Raw genomic sequence first — 19,287 nt, forward strand, 5'->3', positions numbered from 1 at the left:
ATATTACAGTTGTATAATTGAAAGATTAGCCTTGTAACAAAAGTTAATGTACAGGTGTAGCATATTGAGGGTTTTCATCACTGTGTTGACTTGTAGCTAAAGTGAGAAATTAATATGTTTGTTGGAGCATACATGAGCTCAACATGTGTGTAATAACTGCTTTTCAAATAATCACATTGTTTTGCCTTCAGCCATTTTCCAAAGTAGCAGCTATTAACCACTGGCATTTTTCTAGGCCCAAAATAGACAATTATGTCATCTAACTACAAAACCATTTAAAGCTGGATTTTTGGTAAGTAATATAGGCCTAATGGACATGAAAATACATGACATCAGTGTGATTTTGATTGAACATCTGTGAGCCAGCCAGACAAACAGACAACCTAATGAATTTCAATCCTTAAAACTGAGTCTACTGCGAACTACAATTGTAGTTCACTTAACCCTTGTGCTGCCTTGGGGTCACATGACCCAAAGGTTCACAACGAACCATCGTTGTGTTGCGACCATTTTACCCAATACAAAAACAAATAAAAAGCATTTTATTTTAACCTTAGCGATGTGGGGAGGCTGAGACAGCTTAACAGACAGTTAAAAGAAAATGCTTGACTTTGTTTTTGTATGCGGGAAAGTTATCACAATACGACAGTGGGTCACAATGAATGATGGGTCAGAATGACCGGAAGATAACACATTACATTTACATTCAGTCATTTACCAGACTTACAGAAAGTACAGGGACATGCTCCCCGAGGCAAGTAGGGTGAAGGGCCTTGCCCAAGGACCCGATGTAATTTGTCACGGCCGAAAATCGAACCAACAACATTTTGATTAATAGCCCAACTCCCTAACCGCTCAGCCATTTGACGCCCTAGGTTCACATTAAGAACCTTTTCCATATCGTCCTTAGGCTATGACTTCTCAATAGGCTATGCATGGCACCATATACAAAGTTGGCTAAAGTTTTGCAAAGTGGATTCATTCTCGGCGTTTCTAATTGTATTTGAAACATCTGTACCACAGCCTACATGTCGTTATATCGAAGAACACCTGTATGTTTTGCGATGCTGTGATAGATATCGCAGCTCACCAGACACGCCTCGACCACCGGTGGTTGCCTTATTTCAGGGCGTGCTCACGCGCGTGAGGAGCAGCGGGAGAGAGTGGAGCGAAGGGGAAATAGTAGAACCGACTGCCAGAGGGAAAACTTCGGGGTTCGTCCTTAGACCTGACGTCAGCACCACGGAGCTTTTAATATCATCTCCCTTCAAGGGACAGAGACAGCGCTCATGGAGATGACAGCCACACAGCTGCAATGCTGGAGACTTATGGAGAGCAAATTATTTTGTTTTTAGTAAGGGACTAATTCTGGACTCGATGAATTTACAACTCCTAATAAGTGATGAGTTGGCTCCTGGTGTGGATTCTCATAGCAGCCGGGATGCAACAGGTGAGACTTTCATCATTAGACTACTAGTAGATTAACTCAGACAAACCAGTAGATTAACTCAGACAAACCTGACAGAAACCCAATTCTGCTTATTTCTTAAAATATTAGTCTCATTTTCATGTAACTAACGTGCCTACATTTTGATCAAAGAAAGGCACGTCCTCCGGGGGCAGTTATCTTGGCAAACTTTATTTTTTTTAATGTGTTGAAATGTCGCACAATAGGCCTTGTATTGGTACGATATTTCAAACAATAATGTCGCCTCCTGTGAAACTTTCTGCAGTGCAGTCGGCTCCCTGTGGTTTTATTGCTATATAGAGCTGCCTCCTTGTGGTTATTCAGGGATAGTTTCCACGTTTCACTTTTTAATTGGACGTTCAATCATTTAGTTCTGGCTCACGAGGCTTTTCCTGACATGCTTATATTTTTTCTTCGAGTTCGACGGACGACGGTCTTTTCTATTTTTCATAGAAATATATTTACTATTTTCTTATGTAGGCTATTGTACTCTGGACCTGTACACTAGATTTGTAATCGATTTGCCACGCATTAAAAGGCACATAGGTAGTCTACGAGACCTATTTTTAGGGGTCGATAGAATGGGTCAATTAATCTAAATGTGCTGTGCAAAGGTCTAAAACCTGTTACCTCACATACAAAGTAAAAAGGTTCGGATATTAAACGGTTTATCGTGGGTTAACTTAATACCTTATCTAAATCCTATTATTTTCTCAATAAAGCCACGAGGAAAATATCCTTAGGCATACTTGTAGTGATATTGAGAAATCGCAATGCCCCCCAAACTAAAATGATTGAAATCATTCGATTGTTAAACCCCTACCAAATTGGCTGTAGTAAAATGTAGCTGTAGGTTACTGTAGCTGCAGTAAACGTGGTTGACGCTGTTGTTATTGTGGAATTAACAAGTAATGGCAGCAGACAGAAATGCCCAGAAGATGACCTCGTGTCATGACAAAATTAAGCTAATTTACATTATTTGCCAATTATGGGTCTTTCTTGAAGATAAGCTACAAATCTCAAAATATAGATACAAAGCCACAAGTCAAGTTATTGATGCACAGATGAGTCAGAAGGCTGTCCTATTTTCTCTGAAGGGACTCATACTATTCCAAGACTAACCTGGCAACCTTTGTCTGTTATGTTGTTAAGCAGTCCCCTATGGCTTGTTCACAAAAAACATCTGTTCAGAAGTGCAGTAATACTCCTGTTTTTGATCCTGGCTTGAGCGCACATTAGTTTGTCGAGGCAATTCACACAGGGAGACACGCCTGACATATTGAAAGCATATTGTTGCTGCAGCTGTTGAAGACATTTGGAAGGTACCAAGTGAACATGTCAAAACTATCAGGCCCCTACAGTATTCTTTGAATAAGCTCAAAAGCACAAAGGAGGAAGTTACTAAACCCTTCAAACTTATTTTTAGATATGTTTCATATTCATAAGTGGTTAAATGTCTTAAGGGCACACACTTGTTGCAGGGCATATCACAGAGAAATCAGAGCTGTAATCCTTCAGAATGGTTAGGATTTACATGTACATTTAGTCATTTAGCAGACGCTCTTATCCAGAGCGACTTACAGTAAGTACAGGGACATTCCCCCCAAGGCAAGGAGGGTGAAGTGCCTTGCCCAAGGACACAACGTCATATAGCACGGCCGGGAATCGATCTGGCATCCTTCAGATTACTAGCCTGACTCCCTCACCGTACAGCCACCTGACTCCCTGGTTGGCACAATAAAATGAACCCCCCCCTGCTTTGTTCCCTCCCCAGGCCTACTCCCAGACCTCCACCACCGTGGCGACCCCAGCCGAGCTCCCCACCACTACCGAGTTCTACAACAGAACGCAGTACTGCCATTGGCCATGCCAGTGTCCCCACAGCCCCCCCTCCTGCCCGCCTGGGGTCAGCCTCCTCATGGACGGCTGTGAGTGCTGTCGGACCTGCGCCAGGCAAGTGGGTGAGGAGTGCAACGAGGCAGTCACCTGTGACTACCATAAGGGACTGTACTGTGACTACAGCTCTGACAAGCCTAGGTACGAAAAAGGAGTGTGTGCATGTAAGTGTCACTCACCAACGCACCCTAACCTGTACCTGAACACGACGAGTAGACGTGCAGTCAACTAAAACAACTAGCACATTCATATTTAATCATATTTATATTTAATATTACTGTATGATACTGTATCATGTTTAACATGCTAAAAAGATGAAGCTAACTGACTGAATAAACTAAATATCTAGTCTAAATACTTTAGGATATTTTTTTTTTTTTTACATGTCTAACGATATATTTAGTTTAGTTTGAATTGGAGAATATTATTCCTTATTCAAGAATAGTCTGTCCTGCTACTCTGTGTCTATGGTTTGTGAGTTCCTTCCTCCCTGCTCTCCAGATATGGTTGGCACTGGCTGTGAGCATGATGGTGTTATCTACCGCAACGGCCAGAGCTTCAAGCCCAACTGCAAGTACCAGTGTGTTTGCGTAAATGGCGCCATCGGTTGTGTGGCGCTCTGCAACGAGTCCCAGCCCCCGCGGGTGTGGTGTCAGACGCCCCGCCGGATCAAGGTCCCTGGGCGCTGCTGCGAGGAGTGGATCTGTGACGAGGCCAGGAGGGGGCGCAAGACCAACCCACGACACGCTGTGGAAGGTATGATGTGGGGACAGGCTCTTGAAACATCAACTCGCTGACACATAAGCACATACACGCAATCCAAAGTTACAGTGGTGAACGTTCGGTTTCAGATCAGTGTGTGTGGTATGTATGATTCTGGATAAGAAGGTGCGAGAGAGCTAAGTCCAGGATGAATTAGAAGTTAGGGTGTGTATGTTGGGATTATCCAAAGCCTTTCCTGTCATACTATTATTTTTGGAAGGTTTCAAATCTCCAGCCATTCATAGTCCAAGTTCACCAAGCCAGAGGGAAACTTGAATGAAGTAGATGTTTGTCTCACTGAGGGATACAAATAGCAGTGGCACTCTTACACAAAGAATACAGATGCATGTTTTAGAATGTTTTAAGTATCTAAATTCTGTCCCTCCCCCTCTTTGTACTAGCTCTCCCAGCTGAGACCAGGAGCTGGCATAAGAACTGTATTACCCAGACTACCTCCTGGAGCCCCTGCTCAAAGACATGTGGCAGAGGACTGTCCTTGAGGATCTCCAACGCCAACGAGCGCTGCCAGATGACCCAAGAATCACGCCTCTGCAATTTACGACCCTGCAATGTGGACATCACTAAGCACATCAAGGTACAGCAATCCTGTACATGCACTGTCATCATGAAATGCACAAAACACACACACACACACAACTCCTTGCCGTCATGTTTGTTGTTTTAGTGTATGACATGGTTTCATTAAATAGCCCCCTTCTTTCTCCATAATCCTCGTAAATGATTTGTTAAGAAGACCAAACTGCACAGTCTCACACCAACTCACTAATCCCAACACTGATCTCTCCCAGCTGGTCCTATTAACCCAGCTGCAGTTGATAACACATGGATAGTCTAAATAGGGGGTAGTCTGGGTAATGCGGTTGTTGTGCCAACCCCTGGTCTCAGCTGGTAGAGCCAGCAGGAAAAGGACAGAGGACACATATGTCAAACTAATTCTGAATGCATTGGTGAGGGCTTCTAATCAAATCTCTCTTCTGCCCCCCCCCCCACCCCCGCCAGCCAGGGAAGAAGTGCCTGCACATCTACAGGGAGGAGCCAGCCAACTTCACTCTCTCAGGCTGCATCAGCAGGAAGGCCTACCAACCCAAGTACTGTGGTGTATGTGTGCCCTCAGACCAGCGTTGCTGCATCCCCTACAAGTCTAAGACCATCCAGGTGGAGTTTCAGTGTCCCAGCGGAGCTGTGTTTACATGGCCGCTCATGTGGATCCAGGCCTGCTTCTGCAACCTGAGCTGCAGAAACCCCAATGATATATTTGCTGAGCTGGAGAGTTACTACGGTTACCCCGGGGTTGCAAACTGAGGGATGCCAATCCTGTTTGTTAGGGCTCTACCCATTATTTTACATTTGGAGGGGCCGCTTTTGTGTTTTCAGTTGTATGTGATATATTGCATTTTGTGCAATATTTGGCAAGTATTTTTTATTTTTTACAATGGGATTTTTCTACAGTTGTTTCCTTAATGGAAAATTGTTAATAAAATATCATTCTAAATATAATTACAAACTGAAGGTTTGTAAAACATGCCGTCTTCAAATCAGAGCACCATGCAGGTTGCTTTGACAATACTAGCTCACCAGTAAAGTGTAAGAATAATTTTGGGATTTATTTATTTATGTATATCTGTAATACTATATTATTGTCAAACTTTTTAGAAAATCTTGTAGCTAACTGATGTAGTTTCAGAGCTAGTGAAATGAATTTACCTTGGTGAGGTGTTAAGACCAAGCAGATTTCATAGCTATACTCAAAAACAATTGGGAAATAAAGACAGAAGGGTCAGTTACAAGTTATTTTATTTTTAATTTTTTTAAATAAATACAAACCGTTATGCAATTTCTTTCATGCTTCTTTGTCTACAGCATTAGTCAGTTGTGAATCTTTACAAAGCTATGTTTGTATTGGTCTTCAAAGCTGGTGTAGTGCAAGTACAAGAAGGATTAGACAAGTACAAGGTGGTTAAAGCTTTATGGCTAATTATCCTTCAATAAATGTGGATACATTACTGTTACCCTCTCCAAACCACAGCTTCAAAGGAGCATCAAGTCTGCAGCGTAGGATTTGATGGCACGTTTGTTCTGTTGTGCTTAATTGCATAGAAATAATCATAGAAAAAGAAATGTATATTAAAAATGTGTTTTTGCCTGATGCTGTGTTAATAAAGCAATACAATTTAACAGCTGTTTCATGCAAGTTTTGGGGGGGATTAGCGAAAAGCCTAGCACGTTCTTAAGGAATTTCTACAATCATTTTGATTTGAGAGTTTAACGGATAACAGATGAATCAAGAACAATTTTAAATGAACTGATCTTGAACAAAAAATAGTTATAGAACAAAAACAATTGTGAAAATAACAAGGATCACAATGTAAAACAGGAATGTTCTATACATGATACTTATTGATTCTGTCCCTTCATTTCAAAGATAGAACAGGTAGTTTCAAGAAAGAAAACTGCCATTTTCACCTGCCATTTTCACCTGCCTCTCTTCCACGTCTAAAGACTCCTTCATATACACAGTAATTACACAACAAAAAGAAAAGTTAATGATAAACAGTCACAGTCAGACAGAATTGATAATATATTTGAGAAAGCTGTGTCAATGAAAACAAAAAACCACAGCCAGAATAGAGCTAGAAAAGAAAAATAAACAGATAAAATATGAGATTAAAAAGACTGAAATGTACAAGCTTGTGTTTGCGCTCACACCCACAGCTTTCACCAATATTCTCTGATACGGTGGTGCCCCTAAAACCCAGATAGTCACCCGACTAGTGAAGAGGAGAAACAGGTCTATTTTTCCCTGTCTGGAATGTCCTACAGGGATCAGTAGAAATAGCAAAATCCAAAGATGCGTGTGTATGTGAGAGTGTGTGTATGTACAAATGCATGTGAGAGTGTGTGTGGTTAGTGGCACCGCAGCAGGACCCCCAGGGCATGGGACAGGTCACCAGGTCACAAGGTGAGGTGGTAGAGGAGGGGGTCACAGACTAGCAGGACACTTCAGTGGACTTGAGAACCGCGGGCTCTGTGCTGCGGCTGCCCGAGCCGTCCATGGACGCGTCTGTGTGGGAGCGGCCGCGCTGGTTATCAGCAGTGTGGGACCGCGAGCGGTTGCCGTCGTTGGTGTGAGAGCGAGACCGGTTGCCGTCACCAGTGTGAGACCTGGAGCGATTGCCTTCAAAGGAAGTAATGCTGGAACCGGAGGCGGTACGAGAACGAACCAGTCTGGTCATACTGGCGGAGGGCACTTGGAAAGGAGGAGGAAAATACCTCCATTAGTCATTCTAATTCTAAACATGTGTGGTGTGATCACATCAAAGTGTCATTCTTCTGTATCCTTGATGGGTTTTGGATTATAGGTTATTAGGCATCTTTAATAAGTCATCATTCGGAGCATGTGGAGAGCAGTGTGCCTCAAGTGATTCGAGGGCACCAGAATGTTGATCAAGCCTGCAGGTGAAGGTTTTAATCTCACCTCTAGGTGTCAGACATGCTTCCCTTTACACATAATCCGAAGATTTTTATTTCTGGGTGTTTCATGTACCATGATACACATCTCACTGATCATAATGTGTGCCTTTCATTCCTCAGTTTAAAGCTTGGAAGGAAGTAGTGTTCCATGTTAATTGGTAGGTTCATACTAGTGAGATAAGTGTGTACTTACTGTATCCCATGCCTTGGATGAAGTACTTGAAGGCTTCTGTCAGTTTGGCAGGCTAGAGAGAGCAACAACACAGAGAGAGTTGTCATCCAGGGTTGTTTACATTTCCACTGACCGACAGTCCTGTTTCCCAGAATTAGTGATACTGAGTGCAAAAAAACAGCAGCTGCTGATAGCAGGTGCTAGGCTGGGTATTAATACTTGCTACCCTCGTTGGCTTGTTGGCTAGCGCTAATGCTCTTAAGTGAAGCTGGGCATAGCCCCCTCCCACCACCCCGATCATTATCCCCCCCCCCCTTTCCCTTCTCATTTAGTCCCATCCTGCCTGAACACATAAACAAGAGTTAAGAAGGGTATTAACACACCTGGTCAACTTGGGGCATGCCTCCACAATCAGCCATCTAAAGGGGGAAGACGGAAACAGAGTGTTATTATGCAAGTTGGTACAATAACACAAACAGCCAAACATGGTCACTCTCCATTTCCCCTCATTACAACTCAACAGCCATTGTTTTACACTTTGTTCCCAACAGGCAATGCTCCATGCAGTCTTCCACTAGCCTCTTGACCGTTAGCGCCCACTAAAATGCCATTCTCAAGACTTTAATGGCATCGTTAGTTTAGGCTGAGGGCACATATGACCCAGATAAGCAGGTTGGTCAGTGTGAACTGGGGCATACTGGGGCGGGCCAGGGCCTGAGGGTTGAGCCTGGTGGTCTTAGTGAACCCAGCACAGGTTAATCAGTTACCCACTAGTGCTGAGCTACAGGACTCTTATCAGCAGCCCAGTTATTAATAACCATTAATGAGATAGCGGCAGAGGACACTTACCTTGAGCAGTGTGGTTTTAGTTGGGTCCAGTTTGGTGTTGCACTCAACCTATGGGTGCAAAGAACAGTTCTATGAGCAACAACAAACAAACATTTAACTGAACAATCAAAGCATGTATTGCAGTTGTCGGGCTTTAATCCTAAACTCAATACACATTTATAGACCTACTTGGGCACTGTGTTCAATATCAGATTTTTGGTATATAGTTTTATTAAAAAAAGAAAAATAACCCTTTGTCTAAAACATGTCAGGAAAAACAGGTTAACTTTTAGATGTGTATAGATGTGTATCTAACACCTTGCGTTATCCTTGGTGAATGGAAAAATCGAACACACCATTACTCTGCCCTGTGCAGCCACACATCTTAATGACTTGAACAGGGTTAAGCACTAAAGAGGGTTGGCTTGCACGTACCACAGCATCAACCGCTGGAGAGCTGTCCCCAACCACCAGAAGAGAAGGACACCTGAGGGGGGGGCGGAAGGGTCGGTTCATTTCACACGTGGGGAATATAGCCAGTTTGTGTCTATCAAACATAAGGGGTTTTCTGATGGGTGAGAAACATACTTGAGGGTTTTGACGGTGGAACTTCCCCCAGGGATTGGCCTCTCAATCTCCAGGTCCCTTCGGCTATAGGAGTAAACACAGGGTTGTTGGCGGAGCTAAAACCATCACATAAAGTACCTCTAGTCAGGATTATTTATGGAATTGGATGTGTCTAGTGCGAATGAAACACTTGATTAGGCTTGACTGGGCAGAGTAGACTTTATGTGGTGTATTGTGTGGAGAAGGGAAATACGATTGTGTATGTACCTGGTGTAAGACTTGACAAAGTGTTGCAGGTTGAACTGGTTCATGTCGGTGGTGATGTGGTGGCGGTAGGTGGCGATCAGGTCAAGGTTGTTGTGGATCTCCTCCTGTAAACAACAAACAAGCAGGGATTACACTCTGTCACGTAATCGTCATAGCAACGTGCTCTCCAACCGGAGATGTATATTACAGTAAACAGCGGTAGAAAGTCATGTGATGTGGGTTCAGCATCAGAAGGTTTACCTTTCCAAACAGGTGTGAGATGATCATGTCAGGCATGGCGTGGGCCCAGCCAGTGATCTGCAAGGACATTGGAAGACAAACATGATCATTTCTCATTTTGTCAATGATTAACAGACTTGCACGATTGTACTGTAAATTACATCTTAAGGCCAATGGCATTGTAGTGACCCGAGTTTACTGGTTCTGCATTTGTGGACAGGTATGTGCACAGCAGGTATGTGGTTTGGTGATTACCTTTTGAGCTGCCCAGTCCATCCAGCCCTCAGCACATGGGTTGATGTTGATAAGCAGCAGCCCCTCCACCATGGCTGGGTAGTCCAGCTGCAACAAACAAAAAAAAAACAAAAAAAACATTCCAATTAAACCAACGTGAAAGTTCCATAAAGTTATTTGGCAAGGCTTTATCAGATATTTGTCTATGGTGAAATGTATTTACATCTAGAACTGAAATTACATGTCTGAGAGAAGCTTCAGACAATTATTACGTAAACGTCTAGGGTCAATGACCGTGAGGCTTAGCAAAGAGTTAAGACATCCTGAAAGTGTGCATCAGCTGTGTATCAACAAAGAGAACCCCCCACAAAGACAGCCCCCCTCCCACAGAGGCCCATGTTGCTATTGAGCTCTTCTAGAACATTCCAACGACTTTAGCTCAGCATGCTAGAGCAATAAGCAAAGCTTTTCTGCCAAAATCAGCACAAAGTGGAGGTTCTGTAATCCTTGTTTGATTGAAAAACGTAATAATTGTGAAGCAGGATGAAAAAAAAAGAAAAGCTAAGAGGATGTCAAACTCACAGCGAAGCGGGTCAGGATGTAGGCTCCAGCTCCAATGCCAATGCCAATCACACTCTTCAGCCTGTGGTCACATGACAAAGTGGAACATTTAGAGCAAATTACAGCTTAGAAACGGAAACCTTCCTGAAATGTACAGAATCTTTTGGCAGATATTTAGCTTGATCACTTACCCAAAATGTTTAAGGACCAAAGGCAGAGACTCAGACAGCTGGTCCATGGATGGGTACTCATACCTGAAAAAGACAAAAAGTACATTGAGTTCTCATGTACTTTCATACATCACATTATCGTGTTTACATAAACATCCCATCTTGTCTTTTATGGTCTTACAATGTTCTTATCTATTATTGCCATTGGTTATCTATCCAATTCAAGTCCGATAGGAGGTGTCCCACCAGGTTGTAGATGGTCATGAACACTGAACCATCAAAGGTATCAGAAGGGCTGGAGATAATCACATTGCCCTTTCTGGGAACGCGTTATCAACTCATGTCTTAAAGTAGGTTGCAACTTAACCAGGCTGTCCTATGGTGTGTGTTTGTGTCAGTAAGGGTCAAAGGTTACAGACAGCTTGGCCTCCATTCCATGCTAACCAGGAGGATGCCCTCACCCGGTGGAGAACGTGTTGGCACCCTCGTGTTGTCCAGGGGCATTGACGTGGCACACAGCAAAGTGCTGCATAATCTCCAGCATATCCTCATGATTGAAGAGTGAGTCGAAACAGGTCTTGTCTGGAAAATGACAAGGGTGTAAATTATGTGGAACAGAGGTAGTTTGAGGGCTCCCCTGGGGCATGATGTACATTAGGTTCAGCAGGATTTGGCTGAGAGTCCACGGGAAAGTTAGGATGGGGAAAATCAATTATATAGAGACTGGGGTGTTCTCTCAAAGTCTAACTTGGGTTGGATTATATAAAAAAATCGAACTTTATTTGTACAGCCCTTTCTATAAGCGATGCCACAAACAGTTTTGCAGAAACCCACAGATTAACACTGATAACCAGAAAGGGAAAAACTCTGAATCTTTATATAGTGTGACTTACGGTTCAGTCCAATGTCATGGAAGGTCAGGATGACTGGTCTATCCCCCTTGGGCACCCCCTTCATGATGCAGTGGATTCTTCCATGGGGAGTCTCCACATCATGCTCCTAGAAAAACAAAACCTTAGCTTAGTTGGTCCTCAACAATGTTTCAGAGAATAATCCTTAAAAAACATAACTCTGAACGCCACCATTCAGCTGTCAAAAAACAAGGGGGATACAATGTTTTTCCTGTAATTTTACTCTATCATGACTGCTACAGTTTTATGTATTTTCCTGAATCATTTATGAACTGTAATCCATGACACCCATTCAACCTTTTTAAATCCAATGTATCATTATTTCAAACTTTCTCCAAGTTTCAGGTTTGCCATTTATAACAATTCTTGGTCCCGCACCTCTCAACATATATCTATAACATTTTATGATTGATCTGTACAATATTCAGTGCAATAACCAGTGTAGACGTAGGTAAAGTGGCAGGTTCTGCTAGATGAGGGATTATGTGGGCAGGGGAAGGTGGGGACAGATAGTTTAGACAGTTTAAGACCATTTGTGTCTGAAGCTGGTCACGATGCACTCAATATTGCCTGACACCAACCCAAGAAAAAACCGTAGCCACATCAATACAACTATCCTTAGCATTGTGGAGATGCAAGTGATTTTAACTCTGCACCAAGATTTGCCTTAAAATCAGCTATACACCCAAGGTACTACATCAAAATCTGAAGTTAAGTGGGTAAGAAGTTCCACAAAAATGCAAAACACAAATTGTAAAAAAGTTCGCAAAAGGGCCAGACTTACAGTGACTTCAATCTCAGGGATGACCATGTCCATGTCAGAATCTTCCAGAACCATGTTTACTAGTGGTTGTTGATTGTGACTCACAAGTAGTGCGATAGTAGTAGTGGTACTTCTGAGATATAGATCCAATAAGTGGTAAGCCTCTGAAGGTACTTCAGTGCCTGCACTGGTCTGGGAGCGGTGTTTTATACCCATGCTGCTTACCAGTGCATAAGCCCCTGAACCTCCCGTCAGCCTTTGCAGGCTGGTCAAAACAAGCTAATTCTAGCTGAAGAGATCCTTAAATTGGATCAGCCAATGTCAGCCAGCAGGGCATTGTAAATTTCATTTGTTGAGGTTTTATACAAGTCATGGTGGTTGGGGCATTCATGATATGACTTTTGAAGCTTTCTCATAAATATTCATGTAATATAGGCTACTTTTCACTTCCTTAACAATATACTGTAAAGTGTACAGAAAAAAAGAACAATAGAATAGTCTATAAGGGTGTATTCAAAGACAAATATGTTATTCGGAAGCGCACAGACAACCATTATTCAATCCTACATATTCTCATGCGGCCCGAGCCTCGGAAACACGGACATCAGTCTCCTGAACTCAGAGTAACAATAAATATGCTTGAGCTTAAAGTTCTTTTCTAGGAAATTATTACATTAATGTGAAGTAGTATCTGGATCGCATGGTATGTGCATCTGATAGTAAATTCCTTGTGTGTGCAAATAAAATCCCTCCTCATATGCTGTGAGAACAATCAATAAAGCAGCAACACGCAAAGATGGACTGTAACTACTTTGGAGCGAGAGGTTTGGATTCCCCCTCTTACCAATAAAACATTAGGAAACGTGTTTGAAAAGGGTGTTTGATTGGCCGAGCCATAATGGACAAGAAAGTACAGAAGAAAAAAAAAATACTTCAAAAAAGTATTACGAACCAGCTAACCTAGTTTGCTACATGGAAGTAGCAAACAAACTTTTTTTTTTTTTTTTTTTTATACTTAAACTATATTGTTAAAATTGTTAATTGTCTTAGATTTTAAAGTACGGTAAAACTGAAACCCTTCTGATAGGAAGGAATTACATTAATGTAAAGTATTATTGGGATCACAGGGCAAGATGTATCTGGTATGCTGTGAGAGGACAATGACTTGGCAGAATCCAATCATACTCTTACAACCCAGAATTATTTGGAAGGCCAGTGATAGGCTCTATCAATCACATACTTTTTAATGTAAAAGTCCTAATACTAGTACTTTGCAGCACTATAAAATACTGTGTGGTAACAGTCATGGCAGTAACTTGTTCCTTCCACCAGGATCCATTGCTGGAGGGCAGCAGCCGGCAAACTCATTCACAAAACCTATTTGCATGACCTGAAGTAAACAACAAAGACTTTCTGCACTACTACTTGTATACATACACAAATACCTTTACACATGCTGTCTCACTAGGAGAGATAACTGATGAGGGCTACGTGTCAGTATGTGTGTGTCAGTGTGGGTGTGTCAGTGTGGGTGTGTCAGTGTGGGTGTGTCAGTGTGTGCGCTACGTGTCTGTGTTTGTGTTGCCACATCCAGATGGCTGGAGGAGTTGAGGTGAGGAGCTCGTCTGTAAACTGCGTCACTAGAGGCTCTAAGTAAGACACATGGAGGGCATAAACGTTTGCCCTGGAAACCTGCGAGGACACTAATCCTGAGATGGTAAGCTGCACAAGAGATACCCTGCTGATCTGGAAAACTTCCACTCTAACACTACAAGCAGAAACCTCAGGACAGTCAACTGACTTCCAGACATGTTTGTAGACACTGTGACACAACTATTACATTGTTACACAACTTTTACACCATTACACTGGAAATACTGCAGTACAGGTTGGATTAAATTTTATGACGCTGTCTGTTTGATTGCATGTCATGTTTGTGTATTTGATGGCTCTGATAGCTTTAAATTGTTCATAGGGTCGGTTTGAATAACCACAAGATGGCACTATAAATTACATTGTACACTTTACAGTAGCCGGCTCCATCTCTTGTGAGTATAGTACTGCTGTGTGTATCTACAAGAACATCGAATGCGAGAACCTACCTTCATCACCAGTTGTTGTATAGCCTCCCTTAAGCCCTGAAACAGACGGGCAGAGAAACAGGATGGAAAGTTAACCAAGGCTAATAGAGATTAACAGTACTGTAAATCCTGAGGTTTCATTCAGAAATAACATACAGTGTACATGTGACATACAATACAATATAAACTATACATGACTTTTTGGGATGACTGAATAACATATCGCATCAGGAATCTGAGCTGGGCACAAACACTATGATGTTTCTTGATAAAACTTTAGGTGCACTTGATTCAGTTTCATTGCTGCAGCAGAACACAGTGATCCCAAAGTGTTCCACACTGGTAACCAGGCAAGCAGTACAATCAAATGTGACTGAAGTATAACAAATAAAAAATTATGACAATGATTAAACTAAATTGGACAGTGTCTGTAACTAGGAATGCTTATTTATAAATCATTCAATTCACTTACCGGCAATTCCCTGTCAACAAGCAGGGGCTTGGACTCAACAACTTGGATATCATCCATTTTTCTATCAGTTGAGAAAGCCTGGTGAGTTAAAACGAAAATATTAATGTTGTACATTACACTGTGACAGCTGGAAAACATCTCAGTATATATCAGTGTCGGTTTTTAGTAGATAGGCACATTTCTCTGCTCACTGCGATCACAAACTCGGAAATATATCAACTTCCTCTCCTCCATAACTGCAGCAAAAAATGTAGTTGTAAGTGTGTTCTACAGAAAACGTGGATATTATCTTTCTGGCCACAAAAGCTAACGAAGCAAAAGGTTGCAAAGGGGTTTTGAGTTTGTTCATGAGCCATGTTGGACATACAACACTGTGAACCAGGCTTTATACAAGTAAACACAGACAAGAACATCTCATCTACTTGGTATTTCTACAGTTTGAGAAATGAAATCACAACACTCCACATGCTGGGGATCATGATGCTGTTTTGGACCCGAATGCAAGCTTGGTTGTGCATGCAAATCAAATCACATCATCAACAGATCCTTTGTCCGCCGCCAAAGTTGTTAAAGGGTAAGGGTCAGGCTCCTCCTCTGGGATGGGGCTTTGTGGCCAGTGCACACAGAAAAAACGACTGACATTAACAAGAGATTTTCACCCTCCTCCTAGATGTTTATCTCTGTATTTGTTTGTATCTACTAGTGAATCCTGGTGTGGGTCTCTAAATCAGAGAAGTTAACAAGTGATTTTAAAAAAAACATCTTAGTTGATCAGCATACAAGCCTCAGGGAGAAGTGGAGGGAGGTCAGGTTCAAATGAAAATATAATAGAAATTCTGCGGTGGGTGAAACTCTGGCCAGGTCATCTGAGCCCCATTCCAGAAGGTGTGCCGAGCATGAGAACAGAGGCCAGAGCCTGCTCTGCTGCTCACAATAGCACAGAGGAAGAGGAGGAAGCGGAGGAGTACCAAACAAATGCTTCATTTTTCTCTTTGAGGCACCAGAACCATGGCTCCCTGGACACTCTTTGTTTTGGATGAGTCGGGGTCAAACCCCCCCCCCACTGAAATTCCCCCCTGGAATTTGTGAGGGAAGTTCTGAAACTATTTTAACCATTTTGGATCCAGGTCATTTGAATTTAAAAAGTTGTTAATATTTGTAGACAAACTTGTTCAGACAAATGTCTGAACAAAAAAAGAGTTCAGACAGTCTAAGCCCAAAAGGCAGGAGGCCACCTGTTGGCTGGCTGGAGTCTGATGAGCAAACTAGCATCTATGCTAACTAGGTCGACAACTGTTTACATGGTGACACTTCACCTTTGACCTGGCTAATCTTTAACCTGGCGCAGCATGTAAAAAGCTTCCCAGGACATCGGTAATGCTTCCCTCGGAGATCCAAGTGGGAATAGCACATGCTATGACAAAAGACATTTGACCTGACCTCAGTTGTCACCCCCAGTCCCACAGAAGAAAAGTGTGTGTGTACAGCATCAGAGAAGAAGAAGGAGGGGGTGGGGGGGCAAGTGCCTCTGGTTCTTCTCAGCCTTGCTAATTCAATGATCATTAACATAATTCCAGAAGGAAATGTTCTGTGGTCTGCCATGTGTCAAACAGTCCTAGGTCTGTAAAACCTGCCTAGAGCAGCTTTTATTGGCCAAGCTGTAATACTGTATATATTTAAGTCTTGTGAAAAGTTTGAGATCCATAAGGGTTGAATAACAGTACATAGTGTGCCTTTTACAAGTAGTGAACTCAATACAAATATAGAATATAGATCCAGCACATAGTATTACAGATAGTACAAGAGAGTGCAGAGTAGTGTACACCAGACTAAGGTCATATTGCTGAGTCGTATGGGTCCAGTCTGCCTGGAGTTTCCAGATAAGCAGGATTTGCACATTCAGTACTCCAAAATCTCAATTAGCTCCACTGCAAAAAGATCAACTCAGTTAAAGAATTTAATGGGATTTCAAATACTACAGACTGCCTACCAAGTCAAACCACTAAATTGCAATATAGTTCAGTTGCTGTAGCCTAGTCTGTGTAATATGCACATTAATACAGATACTATCATGATATTCTAGATGTATATCTAGATCTGACAGATTTAACATCAGGTTATTGACAGACAGGACTATCTTGGATACCATTCAAACAAGCGCAATTATGTCAATAAGACAGGAAGCCAATAAGAAAAGCTGTTTGTAGTAACCAACCAATCAACTTCTACTCTTGTATTTTACGCTTGCATTTTCTAGAGCTGACTGTTCACACAAAACAAAAAACTTTTCAAGGCAGCCTTGCAGAAGTGAAACTATTCTGAAATCCAGAACCAGGAAATATTGAGGGTGGGGGGCAATAAAGAATCTATTTGAAACTGTAATCCATGTTCACTGTAAAGCTTGATACATTTACTAAAACAGTTTGATAAAACAAATTGCCTCAAGCCAATAGAGTTGAAGAACAGGATAAATTGAGTCAACAACACCGAAATATACATGTCATTCATCTAAAAATGGGCTCTAGGCAATTCATTTAATCAAACCTTTTGAGTTAATTTGTCAGGTTTTACAATGTATTCCATGTGGTGGTGGCCAGAAACAACTAGACAAATTCATATTTTACAGTCACATACAGTGTGGCTGTTTATAATGTGCATGTTGGGTAAAGCGATATTGGGTGCTATTTTTATTCAAAGTTACTGTTTTCGGTTACTGTCGTTGGTGATCAGATCATCATTGTATCTCATGGATCATAAAAATAAAACAAAACGTGTTCTCATGTTAAGCTTTATAGGAAAGGGTAAGCTGTCATAGCATGTTGTAGTCATATCAAAATTAGCAGGTGTATTAGCCGTCTCAGTTTAGCGGGAAACTGCAAAAACATTGCACACGCCTTGTTGGTAAACAATGCATGTTGTGTTTCTAAGTCAATTTTGTAAGATCTGTGTAACCAAGGGATCTACATCAAATAAGCGGCTTCTTCCTTTTCTGTCTCGCCTAATTTATGTGAGAACCCCTTACATAGAGATTACATGTGGGACATCCCAGTCTGCATTTCATAAGGGGCTTGAAATAAGGCCACCCTCCCCTTTGCCTTCATATAGGTTTAACCCAGCAAACCAAGAGTGGCGTCCATCTGTAGAAACAATGATTGCTTCCCTAATCTTTTGAAACTCTGTTTAATCTGTCAAATCCGTCCAGTTCTGAAATTTCAGCAGCAGGCCAGCAAACTAAGCCCACACAGACCTACATTTTGAGATTGTAAAATATATCAAAATGTAGGTACTAGAGCAGACACTGATCCCGGGGATGTTTAACTAGTCTGGGGTGTGGTGGTCTAGCCCAGGGCTGGTGTCCACAAAAGTAGAGTGTAATGAAAGCCTTATAGAGGTAAAGGCTCAAATTGATTTGAGAAGGCCAACCCAATTTAGTTATTTTGTAGTTACAAAAAGTATAAATGTTGCCAACAAAGCATCTAATGATGGCTAAAAACAATAGAAAGTAAAAAATATAGACAAAGTAGACAACCTTTAAATAGTTCAGGCCAAATATGTCACATAATTTGTCCTGTAAAAACACTTACAGTAAGTTGGCTCACCGCCATGGATGCTCAGAACATAGTGCATAGTATTCTAGGACATATTTGGGTCTTTTAATCCTAAAATCCACAGTTTGCCCACAACAATCCACAACCTAAAGATACATTTCCATAGGTGAACACTGGAGAGCTTCATCAAAGTATAGCTACTGAAAACGCATCTTCATAGTTAAGCAAAAGTCAAGATGTCCTTTTTTGATGGCTCAAAACAAACCATCTTCCTGTTTGGGTTGTAGTTTATCACGTGCTAACTGATACGTGCATGCTATTTCTATGTTAACGCACACACACGATTTAAATATATAAATTGCACTGACAATGAACAAGGTAAACATGTGCAAATATAATTATCAAAAGACATTGGTCAAACCAAACTAAATAAAAACTAAGAATTAGGAGGTTGTCTGAAACCACTTGCCTGGAAAGATGTATTGTCTCCTCGAATTGTCAAACTAAGTCCTTCAAAACTTTTTAAGTGGTAAAGAGTCTCACAAGGGTCTGGTTATTTACTACGTGCAGCAAAATGCGGATGTATCAGGGAAATTTATAAAGCCCCTGGGCAGACCAGCCCACTTTTCCTTTAGCTCTCGCTATTGGACGTCTCTAGATTTGGTACTACAGTTTTATTGTGTCCAGCGGTTGCATGAGGCAGCTGATGACACAGTAACTGGAACTTTTTGATTGACAATTGAATAAGTCGACTACGTGTTTGAAGCCTTGAAGTAGGCCTATGTAATTTTAGACTTTTCGATTTAAACATTTTCATGAATTTTTGTCTCGAAGATAAAATAGTAAGCAAGTAGTTCGCATCCGTGATTATTTAGT

General features: G+C 41.7%; 2 protein-coding genes across 4 annotated transcripts; one reads left to right on the forward strand and one right to left on the reverse strand.

The window, feature by feature from the left end:
- The first annotated feature begins 1,171 nt into the window (after nucleotides 1-1,171).
- Nucleotides 1,172-6,322, forward strand: ccn4a (cellular communication network factor 4a). Of its 2 annotated transcripts, none has more exons than XM_084696130.1 (5): nucleotides 1,172-1,450; nucleotides 3,243-3,528; nucleotides 3,866-4,120; nucleotides 4,528-4,721; nucleotides 5,147-6,322. In XM_084696130.1, the coding sequence occupies exons 1-5, from the start codon at nucleotides 1,403-1,405 to the stop codon at nucleotides 5,447-5,449; spliced, it is 1,086 nt and encodes a 361-aa protein (XP_084552256.1). In that variant the 5' UTR covers nucleotides 1,172-1,402; the 3' UTR covers nucleotides 5,450-6,322. The 2 variants fall into 2 exon arrangements, with proteins under 2 accessions (XP_084552256.1, XP_084552257.1); XM_084696131.1 differs by lacking the exon at nucleotides 1,172-1,450 and adding an exon at nucleotides 2,689-2,790.
- On the reverse strand, nucleotides 6,097-19,019 carry ndrg1a (N-myc downstream regulated 1a). Of its 2 annotated transcripts, XM_084696128.1 has the most exons (16): nucleotides 18,881-19,019; nucleotides 14,864-14,941; nucleotides 14,413-14,448; nucleotides 11,530-11,635; nucleotides 11,098-11,218; nucleotides 10,658-10,720; nucleotides 10,488-10,548; nucleotides 9,927-10,013; nucleotides 9,693-9,749; nucleotides 9,453-9,556; nucleotides 9,207-9,269; nucleotides 9,054-9,105; nucleotides 8,640-8,687; nucleotides 8,174-8,209; nucleotides 7,812-7,863; nucleotides 6,097-7,394 (listed from the first exon to the last, which is right to left on the reverse strand). In XM_084696128.1, exons 2-16 carry the CDS (start codon nucleotides 14,918-14,920, stop codon nucleotides 7,135-7,137), a joined length of 1,203 nt encoding a protein of 400 aa, XP_084552254.1. In that variant the 5' UTR covers nucleotides 14,921-14,941; nucleotides 18,881-19,019; the 3' UTR covers nucleotides 6,097-7,134. The 2 variants fall into 2 exon arrangements, with proteins under 2 accessions (XP_084552254.1, XP_084552255.1); XM_084696129.1 differs by lacking the exons at nucleotides 14,413-14,448; nucleotides 14,864-14,941; nucleotides 18,881-19,019 and adding an exon at nucleotides 12,332-12,400.
- Between the last annotated feature and the right edge of the window lie 268 nt (nucleotides 19,020-19,287).

The sequence above is a fragment of the Hypomesus nipponensis genome, chromosome 4 (assembly GCF_054491055.1).
Source record: "Hypomesus nipponensis isolate SF chromosome 4, ASM5449105v1, whole genome shotgun sequence".
Taxonomy (NCBI): domain Eukaryota; kingdom Metazoa; phylum Chordata; class Actinopteri; order Osmeriformes; family Osmeridae; genus Hypomesus; species Hypomesus nipponensis.

What these genes read in the sequence shown, in the direction of transcription:
- ndrg1a (XM_084696128.1), bottom strand. Translation starts at nt 14,920, where the DNA reads ATGGATGATATCCAAGTTGTTGAGTCCAAGCCCCTGCTTGTTGACAGG. An exon ending in GCCAACACGTTCTCCACCGG is followed by an intron (nt 10,721 to 11,097) that starts GTGAGGGCATCC and finishes TGTCTTTTTCAG; the next exon opens with GTATGAGTACCCATCCATGG. An exon ending in CTCCAGCGGTTGATGCTGTG is followed by an intron (nt 8,688 to 9,053) that starts GTACGTGCAAGC and finishes TTGCACCCATAG; the next exon opens with GTTGAGTGCAACACCAAACT.
- ccn4a (XM_084696130.1), top strand. Translation starts at nt 1,403, where the DNA reads ATGAGTTGGCTCCTGGTGTGGATTCTCATAGCAGCCGGGATGCAACAG. An exon ending in TAGCAGCCGGGATGCAACAG is followed by an intron (nt 1,451 to 3,242) that starts GTGAGACTTTCA and finishes TTCCCTCCCCAG; the next exon opens with GCCTACTCCCAGACCTCCAC. An exon ending in CCCACGACACGCTGTGGAAG is followed by an intron (nt 4,121 to 4,527) that starts GTATGATGTGGG and finishes TCTTTGTACTAG; the next exon opens with CTCTCCCAGCTGAGACCAGG.